We start from the raw sequence: 13898 nt of genomic DNA, 5'->3' as shown, positions 1-13898 counted from the left end.
GTCCTGCAGGGGTCAGTGCTTGGTCCAGTGCTATTCAACATCTTCATCAATGATTTGGATGTGGTGGTGAAGAGCTCACTGGCCAAGTTCATGGACAATACCAAGTTATGGGGAAGCATGGTCATGCTTGACGATAGGCTGCAGATACAGGAGGACCTAGACAGGCTTGCTATTTGGGCAGACCAGAACCAGATGAAGTTCAATGTTAAGAAATGTAAAGTGTTCCACCTGGGGATGAACAATCCCCTGCCAACCTACAAGCTTGGCAATGCCAACCTGACCAGCACTGCAAAAGAAAGGGACCTGGGGGTAATAATAGACCACAGTACAAACATGAGCCAGCAGTGCGACGCTGTAGCTAGCAGGGATAACAATACCCTGGCATGTATCAATCAATGCATCTCCAGCAAAACCAAAGAAGTGATTGTCCCACTCTAATCAGCATTGGTGAGACCACAGCTGGAGGACTACCTCCAGTTCTGGGCACCACACTTTACCAAGGATGAGGTAAAGCTTGAGAGAGTCCGGAGAAGGGCCACCTGTATGATCAGAGAGTTGTGTGGCAAGCCATACAAGGAAAGTCTGAGGGATCTGGGACTTCAGACTAAAAAAAAGAAGACTGAGAGGGGACTTGGTAGCAGCATATCACTACATCAGAGGCTTACATTAAGGAGACTCGGTGAACAACTGTTCACCAGGGCACCTGAGGGGAAAACTAGATGTAATGGGCACAAATTCATGGAAGACTGTTTCAGGTTCAGCATTAGGAAAAACTACTTCACAGCTAGGGTGTCCAGACTATGGAATAAGTTCCCTCCAGAGATGGTAAAATCGCCTACCCTGGAAATCTTCAAGAGGAGACTGGATGGTCACCTTGCTGGGGTCACCTGACCCCAGTTGTCTTTCTTGCTTGGTGCAGGGGGCTGAACCCGATGATCTTCCAAGGTCCCTTCCAGCCATACTATCTATGAATCTGTGAGAGTTGTAATTAATATTTTTCAAGTGATTATCCCTAGGAAGTGTGTGAGAGAATACATATATGTTTTATTGATTTGTAAACAGGAGGGTAAATACACTCACATAATAATCCAAACCAAAAATCAAGTTATGAATTCACCTAATTGGCTGTGCAGGTCAAATCAAAACCAAAGCTAAAATTCTTATCTCATACTACAAGTGAAAGCAATCCCAAAACTAAAATTGTGATTAATTTTTGTTTCAATTTCAGTTCAGCAAACACACAGAGCAGTATCTCTTTTTTTTTTTCTTGAGTTGGGGAAGTTGGAAGTGTTTGCATAAGATCTGTTAGTTTTTTAGTGCTTTTGTTTTGAAATAGTCATAAGAATGCCTAATCAGAAAAAAAAACCCCAAAAAACAACTATTGTGTAGCATCATTATGGTGAAGTTCAAGCCACTGAATGAAGGTAGAAAGTTGGTAGATGTAAGTACTGCAGGACGGAATATGCTAACAATGCAACAAAAATGAAGAAACAGTTAATAACATATAGAAACTGTTCTGAAAGAGTACAAGCCATATACAGAAAACTAATACAACCAAATAGTGGAACAACATCAGCTGAGAAAAGTCTTCAGGAATCCTATGTAAGTAAACAAATTAAGATGTTATACAATTCACAGTATAGATTAGCTCTATATTGTTAAAACTTTATAATTTTAAAAAGTAATTAACGCGACTCTGGACTATTATTTATTTATTTATTTAAAATGTTAGTATCCTGCTTTTCTTCTTGCACTAAGCACCCAAAGTGGCTTAGGCTTTACAATATATATATTTTTAAATTACATAATAGATAAATAGCTAACTATTTCAACCCAGCAGATTGAGCTTAGTCCTCTGGCCAATGGCTGTGGCCAGACTATACTTCCCTTTGGCTTTGCAGTCCCAGGGCAACTGAGCAGCAAGTTGAGCAGCAGAGTGTTCTTTCTGGCAGGGAGGGGGGAAGCATGCTCCCTGCAACTTCTCCTTCTCCTTCTCCTTCTCCTTCTGATGGATGAGACCAGAATAGAATAGGCTAACATAAATAAAATCTTTTCCACCTTTGGTTGCAGGAACTTGGTACTTCAAGTGAAATAGCAGATTTGCAAAAAATGGAAAATGAAAATTTTGACCTGCCAAGTCTGGGGGAAGAAGAGGCAGGATCCTCACTTTCAAGATCACTGTCACCAGATATGCGATCCACCATGAGTAGCTGTTCAAGACAGTCAAGCTTTTTATCAAGCTTTGTGGACAAAATGTCAAAGAAGATCGAGAAAAAGCAGATGAGACATTAGCTCGAGCTATATTTGCAAGTGGTACATCTCTTTCCATAACTGAACATCAATAATGGAAGGAACATTACAAACTAATTTTCCCATCATATAAGTTACCATCACATTATCGCTTATTACATTCTCTCTCAGATAGAGAGTATGACAGAGTTGAAACAATGGTTATTGTAAGGATTGGTCATCCAGAATCACTGACTCTGATGTCAGATGGATGGACTGATATATAAGGAAATCCTTTATTGAACATTATGTTAGCAACACCTGAACCAATATTATTGAAAGCAATTGCTACCAAATCTTGTCATACAGGTGAATACATAGCCAAATTAATGAGTGAAGATATTGAAAGTGCAGGTCCCTCCAGGGTACAAGCCCTGGTAACTGATAATGTGAGTAACATGAAAGCTGCGTGTCAAATATTAATGGCAAAATATACTCATTTAATAGTATTTGGTTGTCTTGCTCACAGGCTGAATCTTCTGGCAAAGGACATAATATATGTGAATACATTATATCAAATACGAAAAATGCAAGGTTCTCCACCTTGGGAGGAAAAACCTGCAGCATGTCTATAGGCTCGGCAGTGCTACGCTGACTAGCACTGCAAATGAGACTTGGACTCGGGGGTCAGGATTGACCACAAGATGAACATGAGCCTTCAACGTGATGCCACAGCTAGTAAAGCAAGCAACACCCTGGCTTGTATCCATAGATACTTCTCAAGCAAATCCTGGGATGTCATTCTCCCATTGTACTCGGCCTCAGTGAGGCCGCAGCTGGAGTACTGCGTCCAGTTTTGGGCTCCACAGTTCAAAAAAGATGAGGAGAAGCTTGAGAGAGTCCAGAGGAGAGCCACTCGCATGATCAAAGGTCAGGAAAACAGACCTTATGACGAGAGGCTGAAAGCTATGGGACTCTTCAACCTGGAAAAGCGCAGGCTCAGGAGTGGCCACCTATAAGTTTATAAGGTGTGTTCAGGATCCAGGGGAACATTTGTTCACCAGAGCGCCCCAAGGGATTACAAGGTCAAACAGTTATAAACTGCTGCAAGACCATTTCAGGCTGGCCATAAAAACTTCTTTAACGTCTGAGCCCCCAAAGTCTGGAATAGCCTGCTGCTGGAGGTGGTTCAAGCACTTACTTTGAATGCCTTCAAGAGAAACCTGGATGTTTTTCTTGCTGGGATCCTATGACCCCAGCTGAATTCCTGCCTCCAGGGCAGGGGGTGGGACTCAGTGATCTTTCAAGGTCCCTTCCAGCCCTAATGTCTATGAAATCTATGAAATCTATACAGTAAAGACAATATTGGCAAACTGCAAAGTGATTGTGAAGGTATTTGTGATGACAGTATGTATTGTAGAACTTACTGCCACTGCCAAGAGTTCATTTACCTAGAGGAGGTGACAGGATGAACCTTAATCTCAGATCACCCAGTCTGCCAGGAGACTGATCTAACTTTTCTCTCCTGCCATGACTTTGTTGGTACAATGTTAATAGGAGGCAATACCCCAAGATGACCCTTCAGGTCTCAATCTCTGTCTTCTGTGGGGCTGCAAACCTCCCCTCTACCCCACCCTAGCCACTCCAGATGGAATTCAAAGTTTCTCTTCAGCCTGGTTTGATGCTGCCCAATTCTCTAATGCTCAGCCCTTTGTAGCCTGCCACCTGGATGACTGTAGTTTTAGTCCGACACACACCTCCATCCAGGGGATGTCCTTAGACTGGGCTCACACACCCCAAACACAACTGTTCCAGTCTCTCTTTAGAGCCAGTTTGTGTCCCCTTTACTTTGGGATCAATCTCTCATATTAAAAAGAACAGTTGATCTAATGCTGCTCATTACAGATCCACATTGTTCTACTGGTGAGCATACACAGTCCTTGGTAGGATCTCTCTTCTGAGCAAAACAAAGCCCCACCAGGGTGGCACTAACCTTAGAAGGAAGTCTTTATTGCTTCCCTCTGGAATAGTCAGCAGCTACTCCATTTCAGGATTTTTCAAAATCCACGTGTAGGCATGCCTCCTCATGCCTCCTTCTTTTGGTCACTCCTACAGTGTTTCTCTGGCAGGGTCAGCCGTACCTGCTTGCAGGAATGCTCAGCCACTCCTCTCAGAAGCTTGCAGTGAATCAACCCTCTCTGCCCCTCTCTGGGGCCGGAAATACCTCCTGGAAACTTCCCTCCTCCAATCTGGAGTGAGAGGCAGCTCCAGAAGTGTTGCTGTGATTCCTTTTTCTCTTCTCTGGTCTCCAGCTGCAGCCTTGCCATCTGCTTATGCTGTAAGCTCTGTTTACTTTCATTTTCCCTCTCTGTTACTGCCAGCCACTCTTCCTCCCTTAGTCGCAGCTGCCCAGCACATAAAGCACCCCGGGGGCTCTGTTTATTCTTTCACTCCTTCACAGTATTCAGCAGTCATGATGTTGCTAATCAGACTTTGAAGAAATTACAGAAAGAGAAGCAGGGGAAGGAAAATGCACTTTTATTGCCAGGAGAAACTAGATGGGGCTCAGCTACAAACTACTTACATGGTTTGTTATGCAAAAAGAACTTTTTGCAGTGAACTTCAATAGATGACACAGTATCCCAGATTATTTCCGTGAGCATTAAGAAGCAGATTATCGACACCCTTGTATTCTGCATTTGTTTTCAAGGAGCATTCAATTTGCCACTACCAGTTTCAGTGGTTATCAAGAAACTTGAAAGAGATACAGCAAGCCTTTCAAATATTCCAGAGATATTCAGGCAACTGAATGAAAATCTAATTGAGCTTTTGCCTTCTTCAACTCTATCCAAAAAAGTAGTAGTAAAACAAATGTTTACTAAGAGATCTGAGTTTGTTTCTCATCCAGTTCACTTGACAGTAAACCTTTTGGACCTTCAACACAAAGGACAAAATTTATCAGAAGATGAATTATCTACTGCTCTCAATACAATTATGGAAGTAGCTAAAAGTGTCCCCAACATCGATGAAATAGCCATGATGACAGACATTGCCAAGTACTGCACAAAAGAAAAACTTTGGAGCAAAGACATCATTTAGCAGTCAGCAGAGAATATGTCTCTTCTTACATGGTGGAAGGAATACTGTAACACCTGACTGTTGTCCAGGATTGTTCTAAGGATCCTAAGCATTCTACCAACAGGAGCTTCTTGTTAATGGAACTGGAAGGCTTTCAGTTCAATCAAGGCAAAAAGGAGGAATAGACTAACAAATGAAGGCACCACTAAGCTTTTTCTATTTTTCAAAATCTCTTGCTTCTGGAGAATCAGTCAGAAGCATAATTAGTGAAGAAGATGCAGTGTGATGATAAGTCCATAGATTCCTTGTCCATAGACTCATTGGTAAAACCATCCTTCAGCAAAAGAGAATGTGATTCAAGTAGTTTTGAATCAGATTCGCCTCAGTCTGACTCTGAAGTGGAACTAATAAGTACTGCAACTGATTCTACAGATAGTGACAGTGAAAGTGGAGGTGGTACAATGATCTCAGTGGAAGAGAGTTAAACTCTGAGAGAGATGAGTGGACAACCATGGCATATCATACAGTTCTTTGAGCTAAAATTAGTGTCAACAGCTTTCAGTGCCTTCATTTTTTTCCCTTAAATTTAAACAAACAATATAAAGGAAGTACATGCTATTGTGTATTGTCTTTACATTTTACAAGCATTCCAATAAAAATAATTTATTTCCATATAAAGCTTTGAATTTGTTTGAATATAACATTAACAGCTCAGAAAAACTCATTAAGTAGCCCTCCAGCTCAAATAGCTGGCCAGCCCTGATATGAAGCATAGTAATTAAAATGTCATATATATGTAAAAGTAAAAGACTTTAGCTGTGACTCAGAAGGAGCACTGGATAAGAAGGGAATGTAAATGGCTGATATTTCCTAGTTTAAATCCCACATCGTAGTGGGAAAAGAATATAATGTAACCAAAATAATTATTAGTAAATGTGATTTTTCATTGGACTCTCTCCTCTTCCAGCAAACTCTCAGGTGATTTTTCATCACATTTCAAATTAATTCCCTATTCTTGGATATGGTCCCAGATCAAAGAGAAAAAAGCAGCACTGTGCAGCTGAGAAGTGGCAGAAAAGCACTGTTTATAATTGAGGCCTTAAACTTGTTTAAATTTCTGTTGGTAGTATAATCCACAATGCATGACAAACTCTCTCTTTCTCTTCCCTTATTTTAAGCATTTGTGAATAATTTGTGTCTGGGCTTTTCCCAATGAATACCACTCATATTGTCACAACATGCATCACCTTTCTGAAGGCAACATTCAAATAACCATAGTGACAAATTGTTCCTTTTATTGGTTTTAAATAGTGTAAATTAACTGGATATTTTATCACACTACTCATTACAATGATGCACTATTTTCCAATGATGCCTTGATGTACAATATGGGAGAGCGCAACAATAAAAGTGCTGGTCCAGTTGAAGTCACTGAAGTCATGGGAGTCATAGGTGCTTAGTATTTAACTGGTAGAGTCCAAGTTATGTAGAAAAATGTTCTTTTTTTCCCATTTGTGTTCTGAGATCAGCAAACATAATCAAACTTATTAAAACTATATGGAATGACTAATTTACTACTAACAAAAGTGTTAAAAAGACCCAAAATTGCAATTCATACTAATAATTTTAAAAAAAATGAGGTTGTACTATTATAGACTGTTACCTAAACAGCCAAGTAGTGCAGGTATTGTGAGCCATCATGCATACTGCATGTTAGCAGTTAACTATAAGAATATGTATGTATGACTTACCTTAAGCCAGGATGGGGCTTGTGGTTCAGTCTAGTCCACCATTCACAAATACCTATGGGAGACTTATGGATGTAAATTGTCATCGCAAAATACAAGTTGTTGTTGTTCTTGCTTTTCTTATTAGTGCTGATGATGATGATAATAGGCCAATACTTATCTGTAGAAAAGGTCGTAGTTTTATGGTGACAGTGGAGATGACGGCTTCCTTAAAAGGATATATAATTAATATGGCAGTTGTACTTTAACATTTTAAATGTAGAATTATACTAATTTGTTAAAACTGGAAGGATGGAGCTCTTTCCCTTTCCAGCTATTAATGTTGTCACTTCATTATTGACCCATTGTGCCAAGGAACAGAATTATGCATGGAGCTACAGAAATATTGGGTCTCTGCCAAGTTAAGTTCCTACCTTCTTCAGAGAAACTGTGTTGAATTCTAATTAATTAAAGGCTAGGATGCTTTTGTTAAACATGTATTTCTTCAATGAGGCTAAAAGAGCCTTGTTGAATGCTGTCTTTTTATGAAGCATGAGATGTGTTAAATCTACATTGTCACTTTCAGTAGAAGACAATGATGCATTGTCTTATTTGATAAATGTTTATAGACAAATGTGAAATCTGGAGCAGAACGTACAGAATATATTGCTCTGGTTTCATGTTTGCTTGGTACTACTGTTTTGCTTGTGTTTTTGCTCTCACAGAATCAACAGCAAAATATCTACATGGTGGAGTCATGATGTTAAATAGAACACTCTTATAAAGGCTACTTTTGCAACTATGCCCCACTACAATGGAAAACTTTCCACTGATGTCAGTGGGCTTTGGAGCAGACCTCAAGTAAGAAGTCACCATTGAAGCACCTCTGAATTACATTTCTGATTTTGTATTTTGCAGATTAATAGAGAAGCTGATTGCAGAATTTCTAGCTGGATCATAAACCATACCAGGATTATCTTTTTACAAAACCCTTAACCCCCTAGTTGGGTAATCAAGAGCCGCAAAGCTGCTGTCCACGTGGACTGGTGCTGAAATTTCTCGCCTGGCTGCTAGAGCCACTCCAGCTAAGCCCAGAGACATGGCAACAAATGGAACAAAAGTTGCAGATGGACAAATCTCAACTGAAGTTAGTGATGCTTCAATCACCAATGACAAACCTAAAACCTTGGTGGTGAAAGTGCAGAAGAAGAAATCAGATATTCCGGACAGAGACACCTGGAAAGGAAGATTTGACTTTCTTATGTCCTGTGTTGGTTATGCCATTGGTTTAGGGAATGTGTGGCGATTTCCATACCTTTGTGGCAAGAATGGTGGAGGTACATGTTTTATTTGAGACTTTTGGCCTGCAAAGTATTTTAAATTTTAATTTAAAATAAGAAGGGTGTCTGATAATTAAAATATATGCTTCTATTAACTGTTGTCCTGTCTATAATGATACAAAAAATAATGTTTCTTTGCTTGTCAACAAAGGAATAGTACCTTTATAGAGCCACTTACACCTTCCTGATACTGAGGGCATATGATACTGCTTTATGTTCTCCTATTGATTATAGCAGCCAGGGGGTTGTCCTAATATTTGCCCATTGGCAAGTATGCTTAAAGGATCATAGAGCACCTGAGCATCATTAGAGCACCTTACACTCAGTTTTCTTCCCCATCCCTCTAGACTGATAATATCTAGATTGAATATATGAGAGAATGGAACAAGAGTGGTTTATGCCTGCTCTGAGCTTTCCCATGCTAGCATAATTCTCAGCCTGCCAGACCCAGCTGTTTTCCTGACCCTGGCCATGTCTACGCATGCACTTTACTGCAGAGTAGACTAATTAGCTGTGCTGTAAAGCATCACCATCTGCATATGCAATGGCATTAGGCTGCAGTAAACTAATTTACACTGGCATAAGGTAGTACTGTTGGGGAAAGTACTATTTTACACCGGGGTAATTTATTGCAATTAAAGGCAGATGTAGATGCTATCCATAGGTCTAAATTGTGCCCAATGAGCCCAGCCAGCTGGGAGCCAGACTCCTGCCTGCCACCTAGCCATGTGGTTCTGCACTTTCAGCACCCTTATGCCCCAGCCAGCCACTCTGCCCCCCGGCAATGCCACCTGGTGCTTAGAGCTGACCCCCCTGGCCTGATTCACCCTGGCTCAAATTGTTGCTGTCCTGGGCGCATGTGTAGACTTTGTGCCTGGGAGTAGTTTGGACTTAAACTGGTCCAGAGTTTATTGTTCCATATTAATTGCACTAGTTGGAAGTTGTTACTTTAACAGTAAGCAATTCAATGGTTATAAGTGAAGTCCTTTTCACATTTACTAAGTTAGGGCTGTTAATTTTTCAGAAGAGCAGTTGTGTATTTTAATCACTGTTTTTATAATGAAAAAATTCTGCCAAAGTTAATTTGCTTTATATTTGGTGGGTAAATACTGGAAACTTAATAAAGATACAGACATAGTGATCTTCCATTGTAATGGTTCTTTCCTATGTTTGTTTTAGGGGCATTCCTGATTCCATATTTCCTTACTTTAATTTTTGCTGGAGTTCCACTGTTTCTTTTGGAATGTTCCCTTGGCCAGTACACATCTATAGGCGGCCTCGGAGTTTGGAAGCTTGCTCCAATGTTTAAAGGTATATTATGCCCACCTTGCCACATGACAGCTGCAAAAGGCATTTCTGAACCAGTTGCAATGTTGCTTCATTTATCATGTTGTTAATTTTTAAAAGAAATGTCTACATTTCCAAATTGCTACTGAAGCCTTCAGAGAGACCTAAGACTCTAGATAGTCTACTCCCATTACAGTTAATTAAAATTAATGAGAGTTAGAAGCCAGATCTTTTAGAAACTATTGAAAAATCTCAGAATAAATTATTGATTTAGTCTGTGTGAAAGGCAAGGCTTGTTGTGGGTGATATCTTTTATTGGACCACTTGCAAGGATGGAATAGACTTAAACAAGCTTTTAGTGCAGTGGAGAATGCATCATATTCCATTGCAAATTGCATTCACCGCAAATCCTCATGTGAATTTTTCATATGCTGGACTATAATTTGGGGATAACAGTAAAACCTAAAATCACCAAGTTCTGCCTAGCACTTAGCAAATTTCAAATTCTTTTACAGAAGCATGAGGTATTCTACACCACTTCTATGTTCCCATCCATATACAGCCAAAAAATGGTATGACCTTCTCAGTCAGATATAGATCTTGCCACACTTACTCATTCATTTTGCTACCAATGCTGGGTTACTACAGTTCTCTCTATATATCAAGAAGACTTGAAAACTTAAGGGGTTGCAGATTACATTTTGGCTTCTGAAAAATAACCCATTATACCTATGCCAAAAAGTAGATTGCTCAAAATCAGTGACTTATTTATACTGTTGTTTTTAATATGTTACATATGTTTGCCCTATAAATATAGATAACTCAGTATGATATAATTTCATCTTAAAAGATTTTTGCCTTTCAAATGCCCCCAGTAGTGTAGTCTAGTGCAACAGAACACTAGTGGTTCTATTATTAAGGTTTTAAACACATCACTATGAATAATTTACAATTCTCTAATGTTCACTTTGTTGTGTTTTTCTCTGCAGGTGTTGGATTAGCTGCTGCTGTCCTGTCCTTTTGGCTAAATATTTACTACATTGTGATTATTTCTTGGGCCATATATTACCTATATAATTCATTTACCACAGTAAGTGTATGTACATTTCTTTTCAGTAGAAGGAAAATCTTGTTACAGATAACTAGTTAATCTACTTCACTGTAAACAGTGAACTGAAAAAAATCCTTTAAGAGTTAAATTGTATGGAACCTTCTTATACTTAAATGCACATAATTAAGATGCACATTTTCCTTCGCTCACACTTTTGCATTCAAAAAATTACAAAATGAAACTAAACAGATTTTCCATTTGAATTTCAATTTTGAAAATATGGAAGTGTTAGAATTTTGTGCATAAAGAGGTAGGTGTTTTTTCTTTCCTTTCCCCTTTTTCTTCTTCTTCATAAATTGGAGTAAAAGCAATTAAGTTGAGATCTTTCAAAGACATTCTTTGCACACTTTTTCTGTTTCTTTTATTCCTTTTTTACTCTGAAACTTTCCAAAACTTCTGTAACTTGGGTAAGTTAGTGTCACAGTTGTACTGTTACATTTTGCTTTTTATCTATTTACTATCTTTTCCAAAGTTGATGAAGTTTGGAAAACTTAGAGTGGAAAAACAAGATCAGAGAGGGACAAGTAAAAAGGAAAAATGTTTTGGAAATTATTTGTGTGTTGGTCTCAGTGGTTATCCATGTCATTCAGTTAGCTTATTAGTTATGGTATAACATTAGCCTTCTTCCAGTCCACTGGAACTTCCCGAAAATTTAAAAAAATTTAAAAAACCAAAACAAACATTAAAAATCAACAATGATTCAGACAGGCATTTAGCTAAGTCTTCTAATATTCTTGGGCTCAGCTTACCCAGTCCTGATCTAAAATGCTCTGGTGTCCTGATCTAAAATGTTCAATTTTAATAGCTGTTATTTAACATTCTATCCTACTGATGGAATAGAATGTTGTTACCATGTTCCAGTATGAATATTATAATGTTATTTTCCAAATACAGAACAGAAATATTCATTGAATGTTTCTTCATTTCATGCATCATGACTGACAAGTTTATAGTCCTTATTTTTCTTATATTGTTACTGTACCAATCTTAGAATTCCATTTATTTCTTAACCCTTGTTTGATATTTTTCTTAATCCAATGAAACATACCATTTTCTGTTTTCCATTCCCCTTAGACTTGTCCGTATTCCCATCAGAAATGTGTCTGCTTCCAGCCCAACCCAGCTCACAGGTGCTGTTCTAGGGGATACAGTTCTGGGGCAGCCTTGCTGAAATACAGGGCTTCCTACATAATGGTCAGGAATCCAATAGCTCTGGGAACCTAAACTCAAAATGAGGTCTTAAGGCCTCCAGGTTCCCTGATTCATGGGTAGGACTCCTCCAACTCCAGAGGGGTCCCCAGGGTTGCTCCCAGGTGCAGCCACCTACCCTATTTCATTTTAGAAAAATTGAAACTATCAGAATCATCTGAAATTAGAATTTAAAAAGTTCTTTTCTGAGGGAAATGTCAAGTTCTCATTCCAATTCAGAACAATTGTTTAGCGTCAGAAATAAACCCCAGAAATTCTGACTTGTATGCAGGTTTAGATTTGTATGTCTTGTTTATTAGCTGATAAACAAATGTTTTCATATTAGTTATGTCTTTTTTAAATTCTATTTGGAATTGCTATTTTCACTTCCCTTCTTAAGCAAAATGATTTTTCAAGTGAGTAAGCCATCTACATGAATGTAGCATTTAAAAGTGTTTGGGGTCATCTAAGAAAGCATTCTTAAACAATTCTCAATTAGTATTCATATTTTTGTTTAATCTTTTCTTGCCAGTACATTTTGATCTTGATACTGGACACTGTTATATAAAATGCCTGTTGAAAATAGCAACTCTAGTTCAAGTTCCTATGAAAATCTCATTCTAATTTTGAGAGGAAAAACTAAAACCTTTCAAAATGAGTTAATCAATAACTATCATGCTTCATTATCTTTTAATGTATCAAAGTCTTGAGGACCTCTTGAGGGCACCAGTGTCTTAAAGATAATTTCAATATATTCATGTTTTGAGAAGTGAAGCTGAATCTGTAATTTTTGACTAATACCTCAGAGAAAGAAGGAAATATTTTCAAAACTGATTCGTGTAAATAAACTGTGTGGCAGAACAGCACTTTGGGGAAATGAATAATTTCCAGAATTTGGATATATTAGTTTTCAGCTTCACTTTCATTCCAATAGAGAGAGATATACCTGAGGTAAGGCAGACAAGGTTCTTTGGCTGAATCTGATATCTTTTATTAGACCAACTTAAATAGTTAGAAGATTTGGCAAGCTTTTGGGTTTAAAAACCCTTCATCAGGCTGAGGAAGTTTCTGCAGTTGGTGTGTGCTCTTCCTGGATGGAATGAAAAGCAAAGAAGCTAGAGGCTGGGCTGGGCTGGTATGCATGTGAGACAGGAAGTCAGTGAAAATGTAAATTGAGGAGTTATTGGGTGAGAGACAGGCTGGGGGTGGGGGGGAGAAGAGGGATGAATGTAATAGTTAAATAGTTGAGAGGTACCCGGGGAGTCAGATGTCAGGCAGGTTATAATGTGTCATAAATCCAATGGCTATATCTGGTCCATGATTTTTAGTATCCAGAAAGTTGATGAAGTGAAGTTCATAGGCTCATCTCTGAGAAGTGATTTGTAAGTTTTCTTTGAGGATTAGAACTGAGAGATTGGAGAGAGAGTGGTTTTCTTGTGAAAAATGTGCCCCCACAGGTAACTGGGTATTCTGGTCTTTGATGGATTTTTGGTGTGCATTCATTCTGGTGTGCAGTTGTTGTTTGGTCTCTCCTACATATTTTCTATCAGGGCATTTGGTGCATTGGATGAGATATATTACATTGCTGGGGGTGCAATTGTAAGATCCAGGAATGCTGATGGCTCTGTTGTGGGGTGTAGTAATTGTGGGGGGGGTGGAGGTATGTTTGCATGTTTTTCATGTCTTGTCATGCCATGGTCTGGATTCATTTGGTGTGTTCTGGGACTGAAAAACTTTGCTTCTGGTGATGAGGTTAGTGAGGTCTGGTGCTTGTTTGAAGCCTAGGATGGGTGGTTCTGGTTCTTGTATGCATACCAGTCCAGTCTCCAGCTTCTTTGCTTTTCATTCCATCCCAGAAGAGCACACACTGACTGCAGAAACTTCCTCAGCCTGACAAAGGGTTTTTAAACCCAAAAGCTTGCTTCATTTTCTTTTTCC

The 13898-nt window shown here is 38.9% G+C and overlaps 1 protein-coding gene across 2 annotated transcripts in view; it reads left to right on the top strand.

Annotated features, from left to right (window-relative positions):
* Nucleotides 1–13898, top strand: part of SLC6A1 (solute carrier family 6 member 1) — a 147160-nt gene that overhangs the window by 90706 nt on the left and 42556 nt on the right. For both annotated transcript variants that reach the window (XM_006264451.3, XM_059715989.1), the window contains exons 2-4: nt 7953–8371; nt 9554–9685; nt 10651–10751. In XM_006264451.3, coding sequence (XP_006264513.1) covers nt 8134–8371; nt 9554–9685; nt 10651–10751 — 471 coding nt within the window. In that variant the 5' untranslated portion in view covers nt 7953–8133. The remainder of the gene's footprint in view (nt 1–7952; nt 8372–9553; nt 9686–10650; nt 10752–13898) is intronic.

The sequence above is a fragment of the Alligator mississippiensis genome, chromosome 12 (assembly GCF_030867095.1).
Source record: "Alligator mississippiensis isolate rAllMis1 chromosome 12, rAllMis1, whole genome shotgun sequence".
Classification (NCBI taxonomy): Eukaryota; Metazoa; Chordata; order Crocodylia; family Alligatoridae; genus Alligator; species Alligator mississippiensis.
Note: the sequence above shows the minus strand (reverse complement) of the source record. Positions and strands in the feature narration are given on the sequence as shown.